This window comes from Harpegnathos saltator, unplaced genomic scaffold (assembly GCF_003227715.2).
Source record: "Harpegnathos saltator strain DR-91 unplaced genomic scaffold, Hsal_v8.6 scaffold103, whole genome shotgun sequence".
NCBI lineage: Eukaryota > Metazoa > Arthropoda > Insecta > Hymenoptera > Formicidae > Harpegnathos > Harpegnathos saltator.
The window spans coordinates 837,242-862,219 of record NW_020229877.1 but is presented as its reverse complement, the minus strand read 5'-3'; the positions used below and the strand labels follow the sequence as shown (position 1 = coordinate 862,219).

General features: G+C 47.4%; 1 protein-coding gene across 1 annotated transcript in view; it reads right to left on the bottom strand.

The window, feature by feature from the left end:
- Positions 1-22,319, bottom strand: part of LOC112588045 (fasciclin-1-like) — a 244,634-nt gene extending 222,315 nt beyond the window's left edge. Inside the window, exon 1 of the mRNA XM_025299245.1 lies at positions 21,691-22,319. Coding sequence (XP_025155030.1) covers positions 21,691-21,798 — 108 coding nt within the window. The 5' untranslated portion in view covers positions 21,799-22,319. The remainder of the gene's footprint in view (positions 1-21,690) is intronic.
- Between the last annotated feature and the right edge of the window lie 2,659 nt (positions 22,320-24,978).

The window sequence follows — 24,978 nt, the reverse complement described above, 5'->3', positions numbered from 1 at the left end:
CCATAAATTGCGGCTCATTCCGGCGCCGGCCATTATTTACAATCCCTCCATATCGAATTACTTTTCAGAACATTATTTATGGCGATCCGAACTTACACGGGGTTTTTCCGAGCTTTGCTTTTGTTCCGAGTGCGCGTCGAGCACAGGACGCGCGGCGTGATCGATGCCAAGTATGCCATTGTAGATTGTTATACAAGAAAAATTTGCGAGAGCGGAAACTTCGCGCGCGAGCCAGCGAACGGCGAGCGAACGGCGAGCGAACGGGCTCGTTCGCTTCTTTCGCCGTAACGCCGTAGAAACTATCGCAAATGACGCAAGTTGGATACAAATCCGGAATTCTTCGGCAATTTTAGATGCTATGAACGAACCGTTGAAGGCGCGTCGGCCGAGTCAATTCCCCTTGCGGATATTTTCGCTTCCACTCTTAAGCGTTCGTTGAGCGCAATATCGCGCGTTGCGCTCGCGAGCGTTCGCGCGTGATCGCGCGCGGATTTATATCGATCCGAGATAATCGCCGATGAGCGACGATGTGAACGCGCGCGCTCACACCGTACTTTTGCTTCACACCGGATATGATCGGGACCACGACGCGGTAATAATCGACGGCTCGCGGTCGCATTGAAGTCCCCCGGACCGATTATTTACAGTTCAACAGTAAAAGCTCGTAATCGCGCCGGCGGCGGCGGCGGCGGCGGCGGCGGCGACGGCGACGGGCGCGCCCACTGTGCGCCAAATGATTAATGACGATCGCACACGGTATAAGCATCGTTAAGACGATACGCATCGCCGTGAATCAACATTCCGCCGCGATGTCGCGCGGAATTAATGCCGCTAGGAGAAGCAGAAAAAAACAAAATACCGCGGATACGTGCATCATGGGCAGAAGCGTGCCGCCATTTACTATGGAAATGTATTCCGCGGCCGTACAGTAGGTCGCCGGTAATTTTACGGGAGTCGCGACCGCTGGCCGATAAGTAAACGAAATTATTTCTCGCGCTTGAGCCTTGATTAAGGGCGCGCGTTCGCTTCTCGCGAGCCGCGTTCGTGTGAAATACGTGTGCGAGATTGCAGCAAGATATATCGAAAGTCGCCAACTTTTCATTTGAATTTCTGTGCATCGCGAGTCAAGCTATAAGCATCCGCCGCTGCAGGGTGCTGCAATATAATTTGTAGGTCAATCGAATTAGCGAGGAGTACTATTCAAGGAGTGAAGTAGAAATTAAATTATTCTTCAGTTAACGTCAATTAATCTCGAGTGAATCTCGACGTAGTTGATTGAATTTTTCATTATCACGAAATATTTAACGTCGAAAATATCTATTATAAGAAGAAACATGCACATAAAAAAAATATACGCACGAGGGTGGTGGTTCTCAGGGAAGAACATAATATGGTCGGAGGGACATTGCGCGACCCCGAACTCCGTCGTTGTCTCGGTAGCAGCAGCAGCAGCGGCAGTACTTACTAATCGTATATAATTTTTCGCGACGAAAGTGTTTCCCATGAAACCTATGAAATTCAATTGCGCACGAATGCAATTACACCCGCGCGCCCTATCGACTTCGTCCATCGAAAACCTCCAACTGCATCTGTTTACTTTGCCACCACACTTTTACTGCCTCCGGCTGCTCCAAACTGCATTCGACTGCGACTATCCTTTTTGCCCCTCCCCCTTGTCCCCACGTCCCCGCGTCCCCACCCTTTTTTTTTGCGCGTTTTAATATTCGATACTTCGTGGTTTCACGTGAAACCGGCACTATCGCTCGTACTATCGCTATCGGACGCGGCGTTCCTCATAAAAAAGAGGTACGCGTAGCTCTCGGCGCGATATCTGATACCACACGGCGCGAGATTGGATTTAATGTATATTTTTTTCGCGTTCCAGCACAAAAAGCTCGCCAGCGGGGAAGGGGGCGGAGGAGAACGTGGAGGAGAAGGGGGAGGACCCGACATTTGAGAGCGCGACGTCCAGCAGGTTTTTCTCGACAGCTGTTTTCCATGCCATCGAAATTCTGCTCTGTATCGATCACCGCGAGGTTGCAAAATTTCCCCGAGGTCCTGCTATTTTTCTCTTTTTTTTTGTCAGACTGCTCGTCCCTTCTTTTTTTTTTTCGATCACTGCGCGCGCTTTGTGCTGCGAAAATTTGATATCGCGTGACGGCGAACTGCGCGCGCGCGCACGCATACGCCTGTCCGCCTTTGATAGTTAACGTTATATTTCGCTCGAGTATCGAAATCGTCATTGTTTTAATTAAAACGATAACACGCGTCGCGGCGCACCATTAAGCGTACGCGCGCGCGCGCGCGCGCGCGAGTGAGCGAGAAAGAAAGAGAGAAAAAGAGAGAAGAGCCCTTCGTCGAATGCGTCGCGGTGAATATCCCTCGTTTGAGGGATATCCCGCGTTTCACGAATCGTCGTGATTCCAAAGCGTATCTTATTCGACGCGTTGAAATAATCGTCTAACGAAGCTGCATCGCACAGAGGACTTTCTGTGTTATTATCGCGTAAGAATGCGTAGACGGGCAGAAACATGCGTGCAACAACGGATGGAAACGAATCGGGCTGTGTATCTCGACTGCCAATCCGCATCGTAATTTCGCAACACGCTTCGTATCGACCGGACAAAGTACGGCGTTCTATGCACGCTCGTCAAGTCGCTGGGGGACCCAAAGACACGGGAATTCCCAGGGAGAAAAAACGCGGCAAAAATGTGAGTGATCCTTCGACGACTAATGCAAAGCAGCCGCGCGCGCTTTTCCGTCTAGCGGCGCCGGATGTCCCCCACATTTTTGCGCGTTACACATTTGCGTGAGACGGAAAGACTCTTTGCAGCCTTCCTTGTACAACCATCCCGAACAAGGTCTTTAATTAACTTCGCTTTCTCCGCTTTCTCAATTGCCCTCCGCGAAGAGGAAAGAAACGGCGCGTGCTTCTGCGACCCAGCACGTTCACCTCCGACACGATCGACGATATCATAAAATTATTTAAGGGGCCGCCCTTTCTCGTTCCTTCCTCTTCCGTCCTTTTCTTTTTCTCTCCGACTCTCTATCACGCGTTAAATCTGAATCCTGAATATTCTCTCTCGAGTGATTTTGTGCGAAAATAGGAAAAAAGATGGTACATTTCGCTCAATGATACTTCAGTATAATCCATCTATTGCGACACTCCTGAATCGTGCCCGCGCCGAAAGCACATCGCCACTGATCATCCGTTTGTGTCGTTTGCATTATAACCGCGTAAAAGCTCCCGGCTGACTCCACGCGGACGCAGAAATGGAGAACGATGAAACAACCGTCGAGTGTTTTAAATGCCGCTTTAAATATGATTTGTGTAGGCCACGGCACGTTTGATTAGTTGTTAAATGCAATTTAGGCGATATTTCGGTCGCGACAACGCGAGTCGCAAAACGCGAGCGGATCGCGTGACTCCTCAGTCGGGTGACCCCATAGCGACTCACCGCCCGTCGAAAGAATTATAGGCGCTTTAATAGTGACGACTACAAAGACCGCCATCCGTTTTTCTTATCCGCCCAAGGGAGCCCGCCGAGGGAAGTAGAGAGAGAGAGAGAGAGAGAGAGAGAGAGAGAGAGAGAGAGAGAGAGAGAGAGAGAGAGAGAGAGAGAGAGAGAGAGAGAGAGAGAGAGAGAGAGAGAGAGAGAGAGAGAGAGAGAGAGAGAGAGAGAGAGAGAGAGAGAGAGGGGTCTTCGTCGTAACGAGTTCCGTGGCGGTCGATGCGTTTAATTAACGCGAAACTCGCGTGAAATAGATTCGACTTCGTTCACAGCTCGTTCACAGCCTATTCTTTCTGCGTTATTCGTATCTGCGACATCGATATTTCGCGATATGTGGACACGCGCTATAATAATATTTCAAACGGAACATGTTCTCGCATGCGCGTCAAAATCTTTGCGCAAAATCCGACACGACCTCAAACTCGCGTGCTTCTTTATATTTGTTTTGTTTTTTTCTTCCTCGTTCTTGAAAAAAAGCATGCTCGGGCTGTCGGACGTACGTTCGCGAGTCCAGAACAACCCATTTGTGATGGTAAATGGGTACGCCAAAATGAGGGTAAATGGGGACGCTAAACGAGACACAAGATAGATTGTTATGCTATCATGGCACATACTTAGGTCTAGACTAAATAATTCAGAAATCACTACTTCCTATTGCACGCACATCCTACCCTCCCTCACCATCTTGTCGTGTATCGCGTGCGACATAACGGGTGTCCCGATAGCGGAGTGTTTTTAACCATCGCTTCTTGGGCAACGTGTTTTAGCCGTGCATTAAATATGTTTTTTACTAACATGTCACTGTGTACATATGAGATAAACTTCGACTTAATTTCATCGTCTATTTACGATCTTCCCAATTTACTCTTCGCCAATTTACGGTAAATATCAGTTATGGCAATTAATAAGTACGAGTCGAAATTTTCATTCCACATTAATCCTGCAAAATCCGTCGGACTTGAAGGATCAATGAAGAATCTCGAGATATAATACCATGTAGGTGTATTGTCTTACCTTGATGTTATAAATTATTACTCACGGTCGTTTTTCACCGTGTTTGATTGTCCTATTTAATATTCGATTATCTCGGTATTTTATCTGTGTTTAATCTTTAATATCATTTAGTATAATATAATTTAATCTTTAAAATTTCATAAATAATATATTACTTACGTAACTTACGCATAACTTACGTAACTGCAGATATATAGAATATGTGGGATAAGCAAATATTGAATAATCAATAAGTAAATAATGGGACTAATAAATAAACACAGGAAGGAATCTTATTTTTCAATCATCTTATTTCTTTTTTTCTTTATTTTTTTACTGACGTTGGAATGTGTTGGTAGGATTAGTACAGCCCTAAAAAGGGCTGGGGAGCAAGGAGATATAAGAACAAAAATGTTAGTTGTTTGTCCAATAATGCTATTCATCGATAGATATTTAAATTTTAATTTATTACAATAACAATGATGTTGAACAAAAATCAGAAAAAGCATTAGATAAACGTAAACAAGACGAAAGGAACGCGCGGCTCAAGGAACATTATTGGACGCAAAAATCAGCATTCGTAAGATTCACGTTTAATTCCAAGGCCGATATTCATAGTCAAAAATCGTAGACATCCTTGATTAAAAATAAAGTTAACCACAAGCTCGTATTCATGGATCATTAATTATTTCGCTGTCTAAATCAACAGTTCTAGTCGTATGAATTAAATACAGATGCAAATAAAAAAATAATTAGAGCTTCATGAAGTTATAATTGTTTATCGATTTATAACACTCTATGAATACCGGCCTAAATTTCGACCCGTTTTTGCGAAGCTCGTCCTTTGAGGACGAAAACCTCCCGTATAATAAATGACTTGACATACTTCGAAATACATGATGCGTCGCTGCTCACACCTCAGTATGTTACATTTTCCATCGTCCTCCATCGAGAGCTCCAGAGCATCGTCCTGGCTCCTGGACATCGTCCTCGTAGCACCTCGTAGCACAAACACTGACACTCGCGCGAACGCTGAATCGTAACTGTTACACACGTGTTAATTATCGCGATGCCGACAAGAAGCTGATTAAATACGCCAAAAGTCAACGAAATGTTTTAATCACCTAGCGGAAGCGAGTACACCGCGCGACGTGCGTACTGCTTGCCTACGCGGCCCGACGCATAATGTAAACACAAACAGGAAAGCTCGCGGCGACTAGTCCGTTTGACCGCCTCGAAAGTCCGCAATGTTTTGATAGTGTCGATTGTTATGATTTTCACTCGCGGACTACGACACCTGACACGCGGGATGACCTTTCGTCCGTCGTACTATTATTCGCGATTCGTTCGCGACCGTTATAATATTACAGTTACGTAATGTACTTTGTTGACTCTTGAAATATTTAATCGAGCTCTCCTCGAGAGCTCGCGCCAATTAACATGTTTTTCCTTCCGATCGAATAATGTCTACATGAGTATCAGCGCCACGAGCTGATGACGATGTTATGACAATGTAGGTCAGGAGCAGGATGCTGTATCGGGAGATAAAAAGGATGCCACGACGCGGCAACAACATATCATATATCTCCATATACATGTATAAATATATAATTATGATATATATATATTTCCAACACCAATAAAGCGATAAAAAACAAAGAAAATACGAGGGAACAAAATTTGCTGTCTTATTTATATATTAATTATTTTTAATATATTATATATATTTTAATATATTTTAATATATTTAATATATTATATATTTTTCCATCGACCCTATCTCTTATTAAATTATTTAATATTTGCTTTCTGTGTATATATTTTATTTGCAGTTAAATTACTCAATTAATAATTGGTTGCCAAGATTACAAACTAAAATCAGATGTAGACATAATGTCGCGATAACAAAATATTAAATAACTTTGAAATAGAAGCCACCTTTTTCTAAAAATTAAAATTAAAGCTTTTTCCTAAAAAATAATTCAATGTAGAGTAAATAGCATTAAACATTAATTGAATCAAAGTAGGGCAATAACCTGTAATATATATCTCGCGATTTTCCGTTATTTTTTCAATTCGATAAAATTTATAAAGTTAATGTGGGAGCAAAATTTTGATTTACGAGTTGGTCCAGTAAAAACTATACGCGTCCAGGCGTTCCCATTTAATATAAAGTACCATTTTATATATTAAATTTTTACGTAAAATACATACGTTGCCGCTTTTATTTCAGAGATTGTAAATTTTGATCCGTGTGTCCCGGACGGTCGTTGATCATCAAAAATTACATCGATGTTCCCCGCTGACGCACGAATTTCTTCCCGTGAATGAAAAATTGCTCATCGTAAGTTTAATTGGCGGGAACGAACTGTGAACTATGCACAGGGGCATCGTTGTACGACGTCGGAGCGTCGCCGAGGTGTGAGTGAGGATGAGACATGATTACCTCCTCAATTACCGCTCAATGCTGTCCTCTCCACATAATTCATAACGTTACATACACCATGGGTGAAATTCACTCGTACCCTCGCGGCTACCGCAGAGTCGAAATTCCGACTCGGATGTCGAACTCGGGGATTTATGCGATTCTCCACGAAGGGAAATCGTTGGCGGACAACGTCCGCGTCGTGTAAATTCTTTTTGCTACGTGTTTCGCGCGAGAGTTCTCTCTTCGTGGAAGAAAAAAGTAATCACGTGTAGGCAGCAATCATTATCTTCTCTCTTTAATTATTCACTTCGAGTTAATTAAAGCCTACATCCCTTTCGAGAGTATTTTTATTCAAGGATATAGGAATACTAAGAAAATATTTGGAAGAAATAATGAAAAGTCACAAGATTATAGAAAAGCATCAGCAACTATCAAATATCAAAAGTCTACGAATCCGTCATGAATAAAAGATTTCATAGTTCAGAAAAAGAAAAGATTCCGAAATAATAAATAATAAAATCGCCGAGAGAAATTCTTTCGGAAGCTTAATTTTAAAAAGAGACGAGAAAATGAACAAGAGAGTGCGAAGAGGGTCAAGGGAGAAAGAGGGGAAAGAGGGGAAGAGAAAAGGTCGAAAATATCAAACGTCCGCGGGTCTAAGAAAGCCAAAGTGATTCTCGACGAACGAACATCTTCGTCGTACGCAAATTCTGCGACGCAGAGTCACGCGACAGAGCAATACCAACGAGCAGCAATTACCAAACAACCGTAATTGCAAGTAATGTGCGTCTCTCTTCGCCTATTTGCACATCGCGTTATACGACTTTGCGAGTTTGGGCGATTCGTCCACGACAATTTTGTGCCGCGACATTCCTCGTTGAGGGATCACTTAAGTGCTATAATTAGTCGAACGTACAAAGTACGCCATTAAGCAGCGCGGCGCGAAAAGTACGCCCCAGAAATGCTCGTCGGCCCATAAAATCTTCCTGCCAGCCGTTGCGGACAGCGATTTTCGCAAACCGTCGCGCCCTTAATAGCGCCGTCGTCGTCGGTTTCACTGGAAAGTCCGGCGACTTTCAGCTCTCGAAACGCACTCCCATCTGAACTCCGAATCCTTCGCTGTCGTGTTTGCGAAAACAAAACACGTTTCTGCGCGTATTCGCTTTATTCGAGCGTAACAAAAGCACAACGATATGATAAAGACAATTATTAAAGCATAAACAATGGGCTATCGCGAACGGTATTACCCAGCGGTATTACTCCGGACAGTAAATGCCGGCTGCCGCTTAATTGACAAGCTGTTTTCGCGTATATTATTTCGCGGCTGTTATTTCAAACATGATACATACGAATCGATGCGCCCCGGGATCGGTAAGGGCGTTTGTTTTTGTTACGCGCACGTCGATTACGACGCGTGTATAAATTCACGAAAATAATCCTGCAAAAATATGCAGATCGCCGCAATTACCGCGTCCGCGCACCTCGCGGAATGAAATCCTCGAGAAATTAGCGTTCAAAGGGGAATGATTAAAATTCAACGCCGCACAAAGATTGGAATGCAGCTGTGTTCAACGTGCCGCCGCCGTTTAAAGGATGATTTTCCCGTCGGCGTCGGCGGGTAATTGTAGCTCCCGGTAGGGTCACGACGACGATCATCAGCGTGACCGCATCTCCGACGCGAAATTACGTAGAGGGACCTGCGATGCGTGACGCGAAGTTAGCACGAAAGTTTTGCGTACAAAGGCACCCCCCGCGCGAAGACCAACTCTTCGCGAGAGAAGAACGCGAGACGTGAGAGGCGGCCGCGTGACGCACGCGATTCGTCAATTATTGCTGCTTCTCGCGAGGGATCGTGCCCGAACTGCCGAATGAAGAACACCGACGCTTTGGATCTTGTGCGAAACGAGGGAGTTTCAAGATTTGCAAAATCAAACGCTCCAAGTTCTCGGCAAGATTTGGAGGTTGGAAACTTTGAATTTACGACAATCGCCTCGCTGGACTCTTAAATCTACCAACGCTCTCTAATCTCGAAGATGTTGCAGCTTTAAAATTACAAAGCTCCGAAGTATAGGAGAGAGCCTAGAGGAGGGCTGGATGTTTATATTCGTTGTTTCTGACTTTTTGCCAACACCTCTTCCTACTGGTAACATTTTCAACCGCTTAGATTACACTCTGCGATCACAAACTGCTCGGTTCTACTCGTTTTTCAAATGCCTCGCCGAGAACGGCGGGATGAAGTTCTACGATAATGAGAAGAATCCTACATACTTTAATTTTAAAAAAGATGAGAAAATGAACGGGAGAGAGAAGAGGGTGAAGGGAGGAAGAGGGAAAGACAGAAAGAGAGAGAGAGAGAGAGAGAGAGAGAGAGGGAGATCCTTGATACCCTCAGGGTCAAATCTCCGTTCGAGCGGCGTTCCGTTTCTTCATCGCGATTTTTCCTTTGCTACTTTTGTGCATGGTATATCCGTAATTTATATACCGCGCTCGTCTCGGCGCCGGTAACGAACGAGCCGCGTTTGAAAACTAAAGCAAATATTTTTCCGGAAAAGCCCACGTTCGCCGGTAGATACGCGTTGGCGTGCCTTCCAAGCAAGCAGAGGGAGAATCGAATGGTCGAACACGATGACTCCGGCGTTTCTCGCCGGAAGATGAACGAACACTGTAGGACTTTCTCGTTCCAGAGCATGTGCTCTTTCCCTTCATGTTCATCTCCTCTACTCTCCTCTCTCTCTCTCTCTCTCTCTCTCTCCCTGTGTCTATCTTAAACCTCGGCCGGATATTTTTAACAAACGGTTCGTGCCGAGACGAAACAATGCACATCCCTATGCTGCATGCGCGGCGCCTGTAGCGCGGGGAATGCGTTTTCCCACGAAACGCCATCGTCGCAGGGAGAAGGAAAACGAGTTTCTCGCCGGGAAACCACTGTAGGATTCTCTTACCGCGGCGTTAGAATCTCGCTATGACAATTCGCATTTCCCCTGGCTCATCCTCCCGGCCCATTCCACGTGTTGCCACGCACCGAAAAGGCCCGCGACCACGAGATTCTTTTCCGTTTTTCTGCCCCCTCGAGTCACGGGCTTATTTTTTCTCCCTTTTCCTTTTCTTTTTTATTTCGTGGCAGTCGCGGGAGATGCAGAAACGACGAGCGGCGTCGTTCTCGCGACGCCTACGCGCCTATATCCATCCGGGGATCCCCAGAGACCGGGATTCCGCGAGCGTGAAATAAAACCGACTATGGCTACGACGATGACGATGACGACGACGATGACGACGACAATGACTATGACCACGAGTGTGACTACGACGAAGACGACGCGACGAAAATCGCATCGAGCCGGCATAAAGGCAGCCTGGAGCCGATCTATCGCTCCGTTGCGTCGGGATTCCGATGCATCCGGAATCTCTAGATGCAGTTGCAAGAGGCGGGAAAAAAAGTGAAAAAAGAGCCACAGAAAGGGAGAGAAAGGCATAAAAAGGGAAAGAGAAGGAGAGAGAGAGAGAGAGAGAGAGAGAGAGAGAGAGAGAAAGGTGGCCGTAAACGCGGCCGCGTTTCGACGGGATTCGCCGGCGGGATTGGAGCGATAGCGAGAGCGCGCCGTTTCTCGAAAACCGGAACAATACGTCGTGTAGACGCCTCCGGGGCCAGCGAGGAGAAAAAGCTACGGGCGATGTGTGTTACTCGTAAAATATGGAACCCCATAAAGATCAGAGCCGTGTGCCGCGTCGGCGAAAAGGCGCCGGCGACGATCGCGACTCGGGAATTTCCTCCTACGCCGTCGCCACGCTCTCTTTCTCTCCTCTCATTCTCTTTCTCTCTCCCTCTCTCTCTCTCTCTCTCTCTCTCTCTTCCCTTTCTTCACCGACTCGGGATCCACTTTGCTCGCTCGCCTTTTTATAATCCACGAAAAAGGAGCCTCCTTTCATCTCTACCAAATAAGCATTTCATTCGACCTGTGTAAAGTTACACTTAACCAATCGGATTTAACGCGAAAACGCACATACGCGCTTCAACTGCTACAAATTTATTTATTATTCGCGACTGTGGAGAATATGTGGGAGTCAAATGGCGGGGGCGCATAAGAAGTGACGCCTCGAACGGAAAGATCACATCAATATTCCGGGAACGTTACGATTCGCATTGAGATCATCTTCCAGTTGTTGTGAGCAATGAATAATAATTAATGCTGACAATATGATCTCGTTTCATTCGCGGTATCAGTCAACGATGTCAAGGATAATAAAAAAAAAGAAGCTATACGTCGTGACAGATCGAAGTGCAAGTAGGCCGAGGAAAAAACGAGTTCTTCACAAATTTGAATGAAACCTGTCGGTTGCAGGAACAAAAAATTCCTATGTGCGGAATTTCTAATTATCTAATTGTTCTCAGCTATCTGTTCCAACGAGTTCTAACGCAGCCGGATATTCGGCTGCGAATGTTTCGCAATGAAGTAGATATTGTTGCTCCTCGCCTCGTCGAGCTTTCATTTGGTCCCTATTCTTTTACACGAATTGAAATTTCTCCCTATTTCTTTTTTTTTTGTCATCAAGCGCATCGCGTGCTTTTTCGCTCCGTGGCGCTCGCGTTATTTGACCTGTTTTCTCATTATTCCGCAACTAAAAGGTTCTTTCTCCCGATAATAAATCATTATCATAGTTATGAATAGATATGAAAGGTGATACGTTATCATTGCGTGTAGGATGTCGTGTCAAGTAATTTTTATTCCTGTCGCTTCGTAGACTAATCGATGGCTACATAAACGCAATGTGGGCGACACCGCGCGGACGTCATCGCAAATCATTCTAAACAAATAGCCTTCGGTCGCTGCAATTGAGCTTTGACCACCGAGGCGGCGTAACGAGCACGCGCGACATTCGATCGCGGACGGAAATACCGGGGCATCGATTCGTGTTTGAAGTATCGAGAGCATCGAGAGAGAGAGAGAGAGAGAGAGAGAGAGAGAGAGAGAGAGAGAGAGAGAGAGAGAGAGAGAGAGAGAGAGAGAAAAGAGAAGAGAGAGAGAGAGAGGAGAGAGAGAGAGAGAGAGAGAGACAGAGGAAAAGAGAAGAGATCTCGGCCTGCTATAGTGTGTAGCCAAGTTCTCGCGCGTAATCCTTTCGCAGTTTGAAACTGATCGTCTCGTCTCAATTTCCAGCGGCGAATCGAACTTAAGCCGACGAAATTCCGCAGATATCTGGCCAATTTTCGACGATCGCCGCGGGCCAAGGGACACGACAACGACGCGGTCCTTTCCGGCAGAACGGTCCCGGCACAAAGAGCGGCCCGACGCATTGGCAGTTTAAGATAGTTAGGCTGCCGCGTTGAAAGTAGCGGCAGTTTGAGATAGTTAGCGACCACGATGAATTTCCGCGCCGAGCCAATGGCTATATAGACGTACATGGGAACGACAGTCCTCCGGAGAGGGAAAGTTGGGCGTGCCTGGGACATTTTCAGACAATCTGCGGTTTATCAGGTGTTCAATCACGGCGACGCCGCACAATGAGACGACTTTTTCGGTCGATCGAAAGAACGGCGGCTGCGCTGATCTTACCCCCGAACGATGATTCAACCGATGGAATTGCCGTGATTTTATCGAAAAGAGAGAGAGAGAGAGAGAGAGAGAGAGAGAGAGAGAGAGAGGAAAGAATCGACCCCTCGAGCGTCTCGAGGGGAAAGTATTGCAAGGGGTTCGCGGAGGGGGTCTGCGAATGCAGATTCGCGAATGATACGCAAAGACTCGAGAAAGAGGAGCGATAAAAAAACTGCGAGCTTCCCTCTTCGCATCCGACGTGAACGTGCGTGCGCGAGCGCGTGCACGAGCGCAAGCGCTAAATGACTTACTAAGCCATCGATCTGATCGTACGAGCCGCTTTCAACGTAATCCGTGCGCCAGCAGGAGCCTGCATCGTGCATAATTGAATACGATACATCACACGGCGACGTGATGCGTGGGCAGCGGTGCCGAAACGCCGCGGATATAGTTGGTAATAATCTATCGCCCGCATAGATCGGCGTGTCAGGCGAGTTGTTTTCGCGATTATCTGGGGACACGCTCAGTCGTCTGGTAGGCGACAAGAAACCACGCAGCCGCGTGTAATTGAATGCGATACAACGCGAACGACGCACCGCCACGTAAATGCGTGCGGCCTACTCGAGGCCGAGTCTTTCGATAGCGACACGACGCACCATCATGGATGAATTTCGCCATGGATTAATAAGAATTGATCGCGCTTATATCGCTTATACGCGCGAGTACGCGTAACGTCAACTTTTCCCACGTGAAGGAACCCGCGACCGCTGCTCTTTCGAAACATCACCGGATAGATTGAGAGAGCGTGAGGGAGGGAGGGAGGGAGGTGTACGTGGAAATACATAATTTATAGATATGTAAAAATATAATTAATTTGTCACGCACCGTGTATTGTAACGTAATTAAATATTGCAAGCGTGCTGATGGTCAATGTAACGTTTTAATAATTAATCGACGGCGCGCCGGTACAACACAGCGGACGGACGATTTCGCTTCGACTCCGAAGCATATTTCTCCCCGAGGAAAACGGCGCTCGAACGTGCGAGAACCTTTGGATTTCGGCACGAATTCCAAACGCTACCACGAGGTTCTTTTGCATACACAGCTTCCGCGAGTGTTCACGACCGTTCACATGCCGTTACGCCCGAGTGTTTAGCTCGCACCCCGATTGCGAGTGCAGGTATAACCGGAGTGGAGTGCCGCGGCACGGCAGTCCACCGGTACTATCAGTGTGTCATGCGAGCTGTTTTCGAGGCTATCTGAAGTCATGCTAGTCGCCCGGTGCAGATTTGCATCGAGCGTAATTGGATCCTATACACCGTGGCTACTGCTAAGGCTAACAGGCTACCGGTGTTGGTGTCCGCAAACACGACCCAAGCCGAGCTATCACCGCGACCTTCGACTTAGATCGATACGCATTACCCTCCCCGCCGCCCTCCCTCCTAACGACGACGACGACGACGACGACGACGTTTGTGCGGCTCCGCGCGCGTAGGAGACCTGGATACAAACATACCCGTGAGATAGATTTAGCTGAGTGTCGCCTTAGCTAAGAGCCCACCACCACCGAGGGAAAATGTCAAACCGCGAAAGTGTCAAGGCGACGCGTCTAACTATGCCGGCAAATTGCGAGCGCGAGTGTTTCGGTCGAACCCGTTCGCTCGTCGTCGTTACGGCGACGCACTCGTTTTCCAATCGGGATCGCTAATAATCATCGGAGAAACGCCGAGTCGAACCGCTCGGACAAGAATGTACCCATGGGAACGGATAATGAAGGCTCGCAGGAGCCTTCTCGTTGAGCGAGAAAGATAGCGGGAGAAAAATCGAACGCAAATTATTCGAGAAAACGAGAAAACGCGACCTCTCTCTCTCTCTCTCTCGCTCCTGCGAAGTGCCTTGGCACGAGTGATGAAAAAGAGGGAACAAAAACGCTCTCTAGGCGGGCGAGCGGTCGAGCCTGGTATTTGTCAGGCAACAACCATCACGAGAAACGAGAAGATTATCCGTAAATATTTTCAAGAGCCGCCTCGGGAAGGAGGAGACAGGCTCTCAGATGTGGCCCCGTTTCTATTAGCTGCCGTTTCTCGGTTCATCGGTTCAGTGAAATTGGAAATGGTCGGTACCGCGACCGACCGACCAAACGACCGAATCTTAATTCACAGATCTTCCCTTCGGAAAGAAGTGGAACGAAACGCGGCTATTTGTAATCTTCGTTCCCCGACGGTTGAAGGATTGAAGAGAGGAAGATGGATAATGTTACCAAAATTACAGTCGTAATTCTCTGGCCTCAAACTATATCTTCTTGTTGTTTCAACAAAAAAGTAGCAATTGCGATACTCCTGTACGATTATTATCGCCGGTACGATAATAATACTTTTTATAAAATAATACTTTTTATAAAAATGTTTCCCCCGACTATAATCCTTCCACTATGTGATTATAGTTACAAATACCATATACTTTTCTCTCAGCGCGACGTGTCGATTTCCTATCATCTCCGCGGCGAAATGAGGCAGCCAACAGTCAGGCTCGATTACGTGACTCACGAAGCAAGTATTTACAAGGAGGGCGAGAAGGAGGGAATATGAACCCGTTATTTCCCCTCGTCTTTTCGCGTCTTTTCTCCCACACCCTCGGCGTCTTTTCTCGTTTCCTCCCTCGAGCGACGGTTTATGCGCCGCTCTCTCCCTCTCTCTCTCTCTCTCTCTCCCTCCTTCTTTCTCCAGCCGAGCGGATTCCTTTCATTTTTCTTCACGTGCTCTCGTGCGCGACCGCGACTTTACATTCGCGGATACCGCGGGCTCTTCGGATCTCGGAATCGTAATAGACGACCTACGGAGGGTGTTGCGGGGGTGGGAGTTGGCGAGGTAATATTAATTCCGCGCTATATTATCGTCGTAACGGCAAGAGAGACATCAGATGCCCGTTTACCAGCGCTCGTTCTCGTCGAAATCGCTGTCAACGATTCGCTCTCATAAAATTTATCGGCGAATCCGAAAGGAATGGGGCGAACGGTATGCGAGGCGCGCGTACGCGCGTCGGATTATGAATACAAGGTATTCCGTATTACGACGCCGCAATATGCGACGTATGAACCGTAAATTTTTATTTCAACCGAAACGCCGCGCGCCTTCGCTCGTAAAATCCAAAAAAAAAGGACGAGAAAAAAGAAGAGAGAGAGGGACGCTCGTCGCGCGTGGCGGCGAGACGATCGGCCAACTAAATAAAGTCCGCGAGAATGAGCCTCGATATCTCCATGTTTGGGAATAGTTTGCCGAATCGATCGGGTCTAAAACTAACCCCGCGGCGAGAACCGTCCGGGCGATTTTTGTCGCAGCAACAAGTTGCCGGGCGGAATCGTTCACCCCACCGGATGAAGCGCGAGAGACAGAGGGAAGAGACAGAGGGAAGAGAGAGAGAGAGAGAGAGAGAGAGAGAGAGAGAGAGAGAGAGAGAGAGAGAGAGAGAGAGAGAGAGAGAGAGAGAGAGAGAGAGAGAGAGAGAGAGAACAAGAAATGCATTAATGTAATGTCGTCGACGGGACAAGCGCCAGTTTTCATTCGATACTGACATCGGAATGTCTATGCACGAGCTAATGTTTTCCGCCACGGATCATGTCTTTTTTTTCATTGTATGTCAAGCATATAAAAGAGCGCGCCATGTAAAACCAGTCTGCTCGCGATTATGTCAACAATACACACAAGCTACATCCGACCAAACAATCTAATTTTTCCCGTGATAACCGAATGTGGAATGAAACAAAAGCAAAATGATTTTCCGCGATACGAGACATAATCCCTCGTGGAAATTAATAAAAGCCCAAGCATCACACTTGATATCGATGAAATATTCCCGAGGGAGAGAGAGAGAGAGAGAGAGAGAGAGAGAGAGAGAGAGAGAGAGGAAACTACTGTAGCGGAGGAGAGAATTGAGCCCGATGAGGATCCTCCTCTTCAATGAAGATCCCCTTCAACGAGAGGACACTCTTCAATGAGAATATAATTCCTTTGACGGATGCGGAATATGCAGATTATACAGAGGAGAGGGGGGAGACGCCGCCGGGGACTCGCGCAGCACGCGATAAGTACAATTGACCGTGGTGCGGAATGCAGGCCGATCGCGTAATCGTACGCATCCACTCGCGGCTCGATAATGATCTCAGGTGCCGCGCTAACGAGAAGGTCTTCGGAGAGGGACACGCTTATACTATAATATTCAAGACCGCGCGGCCCCACGTGCTCGGTGTGAAAGACAAAGATGGCCTTTCACGTCGTTTTACACGGCGAGTCGCGGCTTCCTCTCCCTCTCCCTCTCCTCTCCTCTCCTCTCCTCTCCTCTCTTCTCTCCCTCACGCTCTCGACGGCTTTCTTCCGGCGAGTCACGACCTTGCATCTTTTTCGCTCTTTTTTTTCTATGTGCAATATTTACGCCAAGTCCCGTTGAGCTTCATTCATATCCACGCGGAGACGCGGCGGCAGGTGTTGCTGGCGCGGCGGATATAAATACGTATCGCTCGTAGGTATTACAACAGGGGCTCTTAACCTATGGATTATGACCCACAGCCGTGGGTCGAAGCGATCTTTTAATAGAGTGGAATTTCCTCCTACACACGCCGTCGTGATTCAGCACATCGACCGACGCGCGACCAACGCGATGAAGAATGCTGATCCGACCGACTCGCACTCGTGCCGATGCTAATTCCTCTCTGTATTCGCTCTTTCTCTCTTTCTGCTTGCCTTTTCTCTCTCTCTCTCTCTCTCTCTCTCTCTCTCTCTCGTTTCCTCTGCCTCCTAAGCTGATCCGGCTCTTAAATCGAAAACGGCTCGTCGGATCGCCAGTCGAAGATCTCTCAGCGGAACAGAATGGGTATCGATGTCCGATGATATTAAAACGCGGACGAACGGAAAAGGATTGCGAGGCCCGAGCAGAAGAAGAATGTGGGAGGAAGAGGGGCAGAGAAAAATTACCGAGAGCAATCATCGCGTGTGTTTGCCGAAATGCAGATCGTGCTGCTACATCTCGTGAATGCGAAGCGCATTTTTTTCTATTTAATCTCACGAACCGACGAACTCGATCTTCCGCGCTATATAAAGTTGTCTATCTGCGCGTGCTTCATCGTATGGTTTAATCGACTAGAATGCGCTGATTGGACTGAATAATGGTCACGAAGCTGATATGTCTGTACTTTGTCTGGAGTCCGGGCGGAAAAAGGTTAAGAACCGCTGTTGCCGAGCTGGTGGTAGTAGACAAAGGAGCACCTCGTGTCTGTCTAACTTGAAATCACGTCATTGACCGGAGGGAAAGAAAGAGAGAGAGAGAGAGAGAGAGAGAGAGAGAGAGAGGGGGGGGGAGTGAGCGAGAGAGAACCAGAATACAGCTTCTGCCGTAGCGGCCGCGCGAGCGCGTCCCACGCGTGTGTGCGTGAGAGTATGTCTTCATGGCATAACGTCGTCGCGCCAGGCTGCTGTTGCTGTTGCTCGGTTCCTTTGCTAAGCGAGGGCGAAGTAATGAGAAAGAGCTGAGCGTGTGGAGGGAAGACGTGAAACGCGATGTATACCACGTGCGAGCTAACTGCGCGAAATCAGTAGCTTCATGGACACTTTGTCCACTTCCTCATGCGACACTTCGTTGGGCATTCCGTCTAGTTGACGGACAATTAATCGTCCACAATATTAGATGTGCATAACTTAACAAAAATTCTCTATTTCGGGACATGACAGAATTCATTGTTTAGAAAAATTACGTACGACAAATATGAAAAAGTAATTTCTTGCGTACATCAAAATGATACAAATGCAAAAGAGATGAGATAATCTCAACGTTTCTTTTGTAAAGACATTATGAGCAATGTCAAATTCTGTTAAATTACACAAACAAGTGTAAACAAGAGACCGATTCAACGGCAGTCATTAGAAACGCTAGAGACAAGATAGAGATAAAGATAAGGATTGGAGGAAAAAATGTAAACGGTGGAATAGAACAATGAAGAAGTGTGTCGTTGACGATGAGATATCACGGGCGAAGAAGCGTAATGGACGACGAAATGTCTAAAGAAGTATCTGTGAGCAAGTGTCGGACGATAAAATGGCAAACGATCAAGTGACCGGATACCAATCAGTATGCCCTGCTAGACTTCTTCAAGATCTCAACGCTGCACCGTTAGGAGGTGTCCAGGGTCGTTTCTTGCGGAAGTGGCGCGAGGTCGAGTTTTTTCCGCGCTATAAATTAACGTCGTTTCGACGAGGAAGTAAGTTATCGACTCGCCCGCACATCGCGGCGAGTGCGCGCATAAAAGAATAAAGAACGATAACATGTCAAAGTGCACTGATTATTCGTGCCAGCGATTCGTCGCAGCGATTCGGAAATCGATTGGTCCGCGGGCTATTTGCGATTTAGTTGGCGTTTACTGTCGGAGGTACGAGCGAACGTAGCGAGGATAACGAGTCTTTTCTTAATTTGCGCGCGCGCATGGATCGTTAAATCCTAACGGCTTTCCGCACTGTCATCGCGTTTATGGCTAAATTTACGCGGCGTATTGGATTATCGCGTTAATTAATAACAGCGTAAAAAGCAGCGCGTTTGCAACGGTGCAACGCCGATGTCGCCGTACTAGCCCAGCCCTTCTCAGCTCCGAGCGCAGCAGCAGCAGAGGAGGAGGCGGAGGCACCTTTTTGCTCGATATATTATCTGGGATTTATTAAGTAGCCGAGCGTTGCTTTACCTTATTACTCATACCTTAGATCGCTCGTATTGATTCGCGTGTGCTTCGCGCATTGCGTCATCAATTTCTTACGCACGCACGTAACACCAGCTGCGATGAGCGATAAAACGGAATTCAGAACGGTCGGTACTTTCGCCGAAGGTTTTATTATAATCCGCGCGATAGCAAAAGCGATGCGCTTTTCTCGATCGCGATCGCGAGCCTATTGGGCGGAGCTGCCAAATCGCCCAAATAAATTTAGTCCGCGGCAGGCGAGAGTGAGGGAGAAGAAAGAGAGCAGAAAAAGAATGGAAGAGAGAAGATATACATGTACGAGCTAATGAGAGTTAGGCGCCGTTTCGCAACTTTCCGTTCGCGCAATTTAATTACGGCCACGTGGAAGAAGTTAATGAAGTAAATAACCGCCAGTTTCATACATTATTCAACCGAGTTAGACAACATCTCGCACGCCCGATTTACGAACTTTTCTGCCCCCCGCGCCTTCTCGCCCAACTCGGTTTCCCTCTTTCCTTCCCTGCTCGATCCCGTCCCGTTCCGTTCCGTTCCGTTCCGTTCCGTTCTCACACCCCATGGAAAAGTTCTCACGGCTGCATACATCGTCGAGAGCCAGGCGATCGGTTTACCACTTGGGCGAAAAACGCAACTTGCGCCATGCAGCGACCACCCACGCGAAACGCTCGCCTGGAAATTTCGAGCTGTTCTCGCCGCTCGAAAGAAAACACGGCGTGGCGGGACTCCGGCGTTCTTAAAGTTCCAATTGTACAGGAAGGTAAGAATTCTGTTTACGGAGGTAACAATTCTGTTTGCGAAGAACTGTCCGAGGTTGAAACTCGATCAAACTCGAGTCCTTGTAATCTTTCGTATTGCTTCGTCTTGCGTGTTTTACTTCCGACATTCCGAACTCCATCGAGGTGTAATTTTGCCCGTTTTGTTTCTCACGTAGTTCGAGTTACTCCTTGTTGCGGCTTTTTGTCAAGTCAATGGGACGAGCGGCGATTGATTTTTGGTTTCGTAATCAGAGATAAATCGGAGACGAGAATAGAAACGAACGCAAGTGATGAACATGGACTGTCACCCGTTTGCGATGCGCAGGAAAAATAGACAAAATCTGATTTGCAATCGTCGCCGACCTCATGTTGGATACACATGGATTAAATGATGTTGAAATGAACAAGTTTCAATAGATGGAGACCGCCGTCGATCGTGTCGAGTTGCGTACACGATGCAGAAAAAATCGGGCGACGTGACGTATGACAGAAGTGTCACTCCGAAACATAATCGATTTCCTGCGGCTCTCTAAAAAACTGTGCCGATGACAGTTCTAATAATGCAGTCGCGCACAAAATTCCGAAAATGCTTTGCGAATGTTGACTTTCAATGGGACGAAACGAGAGAGAAAAAACATTTAAATAATCGACAACTCGATGGCGTTTGGCACCCATTTAAAATTACTACATCGACGATCATTTTAGTAGCGCAGTCATTTATACAAAAGAGAGGCGTGTGTAAATAAATAGAGAGAGATAAGGAGAGAGAGGGAGAGAGAGGCAGAGAGAGAGAGAGAGAGAGAGAGAGAGGGAGACTAATTAACTTTATCTCGTTAAATCTTTTCCGGAATTTATGGCACTCGAATTTTTTGTTTCATTAATTTTTTTTAAAAAAGAAATTTAATTTCCACGGGTACGTGGCAAAGTAAACAATTTACTTTGTTATCCGGCATTACGACATTCTCAGCGATTTCGCCGGCGACACGGTCAACAAACAGCACGCGCTTTTGATCTCGTCAAAAGATATTGGTACGAGTCTATTAAACGTCGCTCTATTAGTATAACTTAATGACTCACGCCAACATTTCTGACGCGGTCGTCGTAGCTTTTTCCTCTCCGCCGTATAATTTCTTTAAACAATATTTTCTCTCTCTCTCTCTCTCTCTCTCTCACGCGCGCGCGCGTACACGCACAGAATTTATTAAAAAAAAAAAAAAAAAAAAAAAAAAAAAAAAAAATTTCACGATAGAGGTAAACGGGAACAGTACACAGTCGTACGAGAAAAAACGAGCGGAATAACGTCAAGTGAAAAAGCCGAGAAACACTTGATCGCTCGTGCCGACGAGCGAGGCTCTCCGCGAATGCTTCACCGGAGGAAGACTCTTAACCGCAGGCAATCGGTTGCGTTTCACGATGCCATGGAGCACGTTGCACAATCATTGCAGCCGCGACGAGCATTCGCTGCATTGAAATTTCCCGTCGCGTCACACTCGGCGCGTACATAAGCGCGGTGTTGTGTACGAGCGAGTACATTTAACACACGGTTCTCTCTCGCTCGTTCTCGCTCGTTCTCGCTCGCTCGCACGGCTGCGCCTCCGCGCGGTCGTTCCTACAGGAAAGTCCAAGGACACGCGGGGTCGTGGCTCACATCCGTGACGTCACGCCGGGGCGTCGAGCGGGTGGAAGCGAAAGGAAAGGACCAGAACAATATAAACCGGTACGCCGTAGAATGTCATACCTGAGACAAATCGGAGTCGTCTCGAATCTTGGCGTCCATGGTCACCTGGCTGGCGCGGATCCTCGGCGCCGCGACGGCCAGGACGGCGAACAAGAACGTCGTCAGCATCGTCCTCGACGGTTTTCTTCGCGGCAGGCACACGAGACAATTTCACTGATCACACTCGCGAGGTACTAACGTTCACCACGTGACACGCAACGCAAAATTTCTCACGGCCGTTCGCGATCCCGATCGATCATCGATACGTCACCGTATCGTTGAAGAGAGTCAATGCGTCACTGACGCGCGGTAACGCGAGGCCGCGTCGAACGTCCGCAGACCGGATGTTCTCCACGTACACCGTAACCGGAGCGGAAGAGCGGATTCCTCGCGTGCTCCGATTCGAGCAAATCGTCGATTGATGAGCGAACGCGAGACGCGAAACCGCGCGACCGTCCTTCTCCCTCTCTCTTTCTCTATCTCACTCTCTCTCTCTCTCTCTCTCTCTCCTCTTTTTCTTCTCTCCTCGTCTCTCCTCTCTCTTTCTCTCTCTCTCTCTCTCTTACGCCGCACTCTTTCCGCTCGACGTGTCAACGATACGGAGGATAGCGCGGTACTGCGCCCTCTCCATGCCTGGACCTCTCTTACCCCCACCAGCCGCGCGTCGGAACGAGTCTTTGGCGTGGGTTGCCCGCAGCCGAGTTTCCCCCTCCAATGTCGCACCCCTCCCGCGTGCGCGACCGTCGAGCACGTGACGTCACCCACCTTTTCCTACCGTGATCGTGCCGCTCGCGGATTCCGCGTAGATATCTTTATAATTTTTATCCATAGACCCTTCTCCCCCCCCCCCACCCGGCTCGCACGCTGCCCGATATTATACGCGGCGGTATAACATTCCGCTAAAGCGGAAACGCCGAGCGGGACGAATTAACACCTGTCTCTATGTGCATTTAGCTTGGACTTGGTGGCATGTCGCCTATTGGATTGACATTAGACGCAGCTTTGACGGGCGACGAGATTGATACATCGTACGCTTCGAAAATCGAAACGATCTATTCTTGACGGGAAATATCGGAGACGTGGAAGAAATTGTGATGACGTGAGAGAAAAAGAATGTTACTGACAAATCGTGCTTGAAGGACGTAAACAGATAACGACACCTCCTTTCTCAAGCAATTTTAAAGGAATTTTCCTCCGAGAGTTCTAACTTGGAACATAGTTATTCAGATATTCGATATTAAAACTTTCTTAAAACTGCGCGCGAGGGATTGTGGCAACCACTTAAGTTTTAATAAAAGAGGGGAGAAATTATTTTAGTTTTTTAACGAAGAATGCAGCTCGGTTTACCGAATGTATTATCGAACGCTTCGTGTATCTTACGCGTACAAAAACTTAAAATCAATAAATAGAGAAAAGGTGAAAGAGGGGAGGAGCAAGACAGAGAGAGAGAGAGAGAGAGAGAGAGAGAGAGAGAGAGAGAGAGAGAGAGAGAGAGAGAGAGAGGGAGAGAGAGAGAGAGAGAGAGAGAGAGAGAGAGAGAGAGAGAGAGAGAGAGAGAGAGAGAGGAGAGAAAAGATCGTGTCGTAAGAAACGCGAAACAAAGTTCTTGATTACTGTTCGAAGGGCTTGATATAATCTGCTGCTTGCATCGACGATGGTTGAATAAAGTTTCTTACAACCAGCTCTCTCTCTCTCTTTCTCTCTCTCTCTCTCTTTCTTCGCGATACCAACAGCGTTGAAACAAAGATAATATGGCTACGTTCTTCAGTCTGGAAGAATTAAGTGGATGAATTGAATTATCTTTTTTAGAGTGTAAGCTAAATTGTAAGCCCTATAACTTACAGTTTAAAGGGACCGCTACGAGAGATAGGATAGCCGCGGCTAGATTGTACTATATGTTCTCGGATAAAGTTCCCGCGCTCTATTTACGCTCGCCGTATAAATTCCGTGGAGAGAAAAAAGGAATTCCGTAAGTGATACAAATAAATTCGCACTGGAAGTGAAACGTATGACGCGCAAATGCACGGGGTATCGGGCCTCTGATGAGAACTCGAGATTAAATCATAAGATGCATCGTTCACGCTCAATCTCTCTCTCTCTCTCTCTCTCTCTCTCTCTCTCTCTCTCTCTCTCTTTTTCTTTCTGTTTGCTCGAGACAAGCCATTATCGCTGGCAGGTTATTAGCTTACAATTTCGTACAAGTGGCTACGAACGCTTCTCGTTCTACCGTATTACACCGAGGAGGTGGGATCGTCGAGGAGGAGGTGAAGTGCAATGCGCTATCGAATTCGAGGCGATATAATTGGCAACTCTAACAGAAGTTCGCGGGGTATTTACCGACTAGAGTGGACTTGGACCGATTCTCGAAACCACTTGAGGCTACGCGGATTAAGGAAAGATCCCGATCGCGAATATAAACCCAAAGGTTCATTCCGGACTTCCTCTGTATTGTCCTCTTCTCCGTCTCTCTCTCTCTCTCTCTCTCCCTCTCTCTCTCTCTCTCTCTCTCTCTCTTTCTCTCTATCTCTCTTGTACAAACGGATTACCGCGTTAAGTTCACCTCCGCCGTTCGCCGTTTCGTTCCGCCCGCGCGGTAATTAGTAGTTTGAATACGCCTCTTTCAGCCTGACAACGACTACCGCGCGGCGAAGCTCTCTGCTCTTTCGGGTTCGCCGAAACACGTGCACTCGTGATCGGTGACATGGTGTTACCGTCGCCGTCGCAAAATATGCTTTCACGACGCGATGCAACGCGATGCGGTGTGACGCGCTCGGGGCGCGCCCAGGGTGCCAGAGTTCGGCAAATTTCATCGGCGATGCAGAATTAATCGGCTGGAAATATGTTTTCCCGCCGGAGTTTGGCAAATGTTGGCTAACGAATAACAGTTTGTGTGTACAAGGAAGGAATATTTAGTTATTAATACACAAATGTACGCCCACGCGCCGCTCCTCTCGCCGGCGGCGATATTTACGAGCGCGCTCGCGTGCGTTTTCAAAAGTATACCAGAAAATGAATTGTGTTACACACTCCCATTTCTGTGCTGATGAAACACGGCGATATTTTATATTCTTCGTTACAGCGAATCTCCATTAGGAATCTCCGCAAAGAGGGCGTTAATTTTCCGAGGGCGAGGCGCATTCTACGCGCGTAAGCCGAACGCGAATAGAGGCGGACGGATTCTCCAACGTCGCGCGATTTATGGATACAGTAATCGAAGATCGTGCAATTTCAAGCGTCAAGGTTTGAAAGCTCTCCCGGTATAGCCCGTGACGTCCCGAAAGCCCTAAGGGCGTCGACCCTCAATTACGA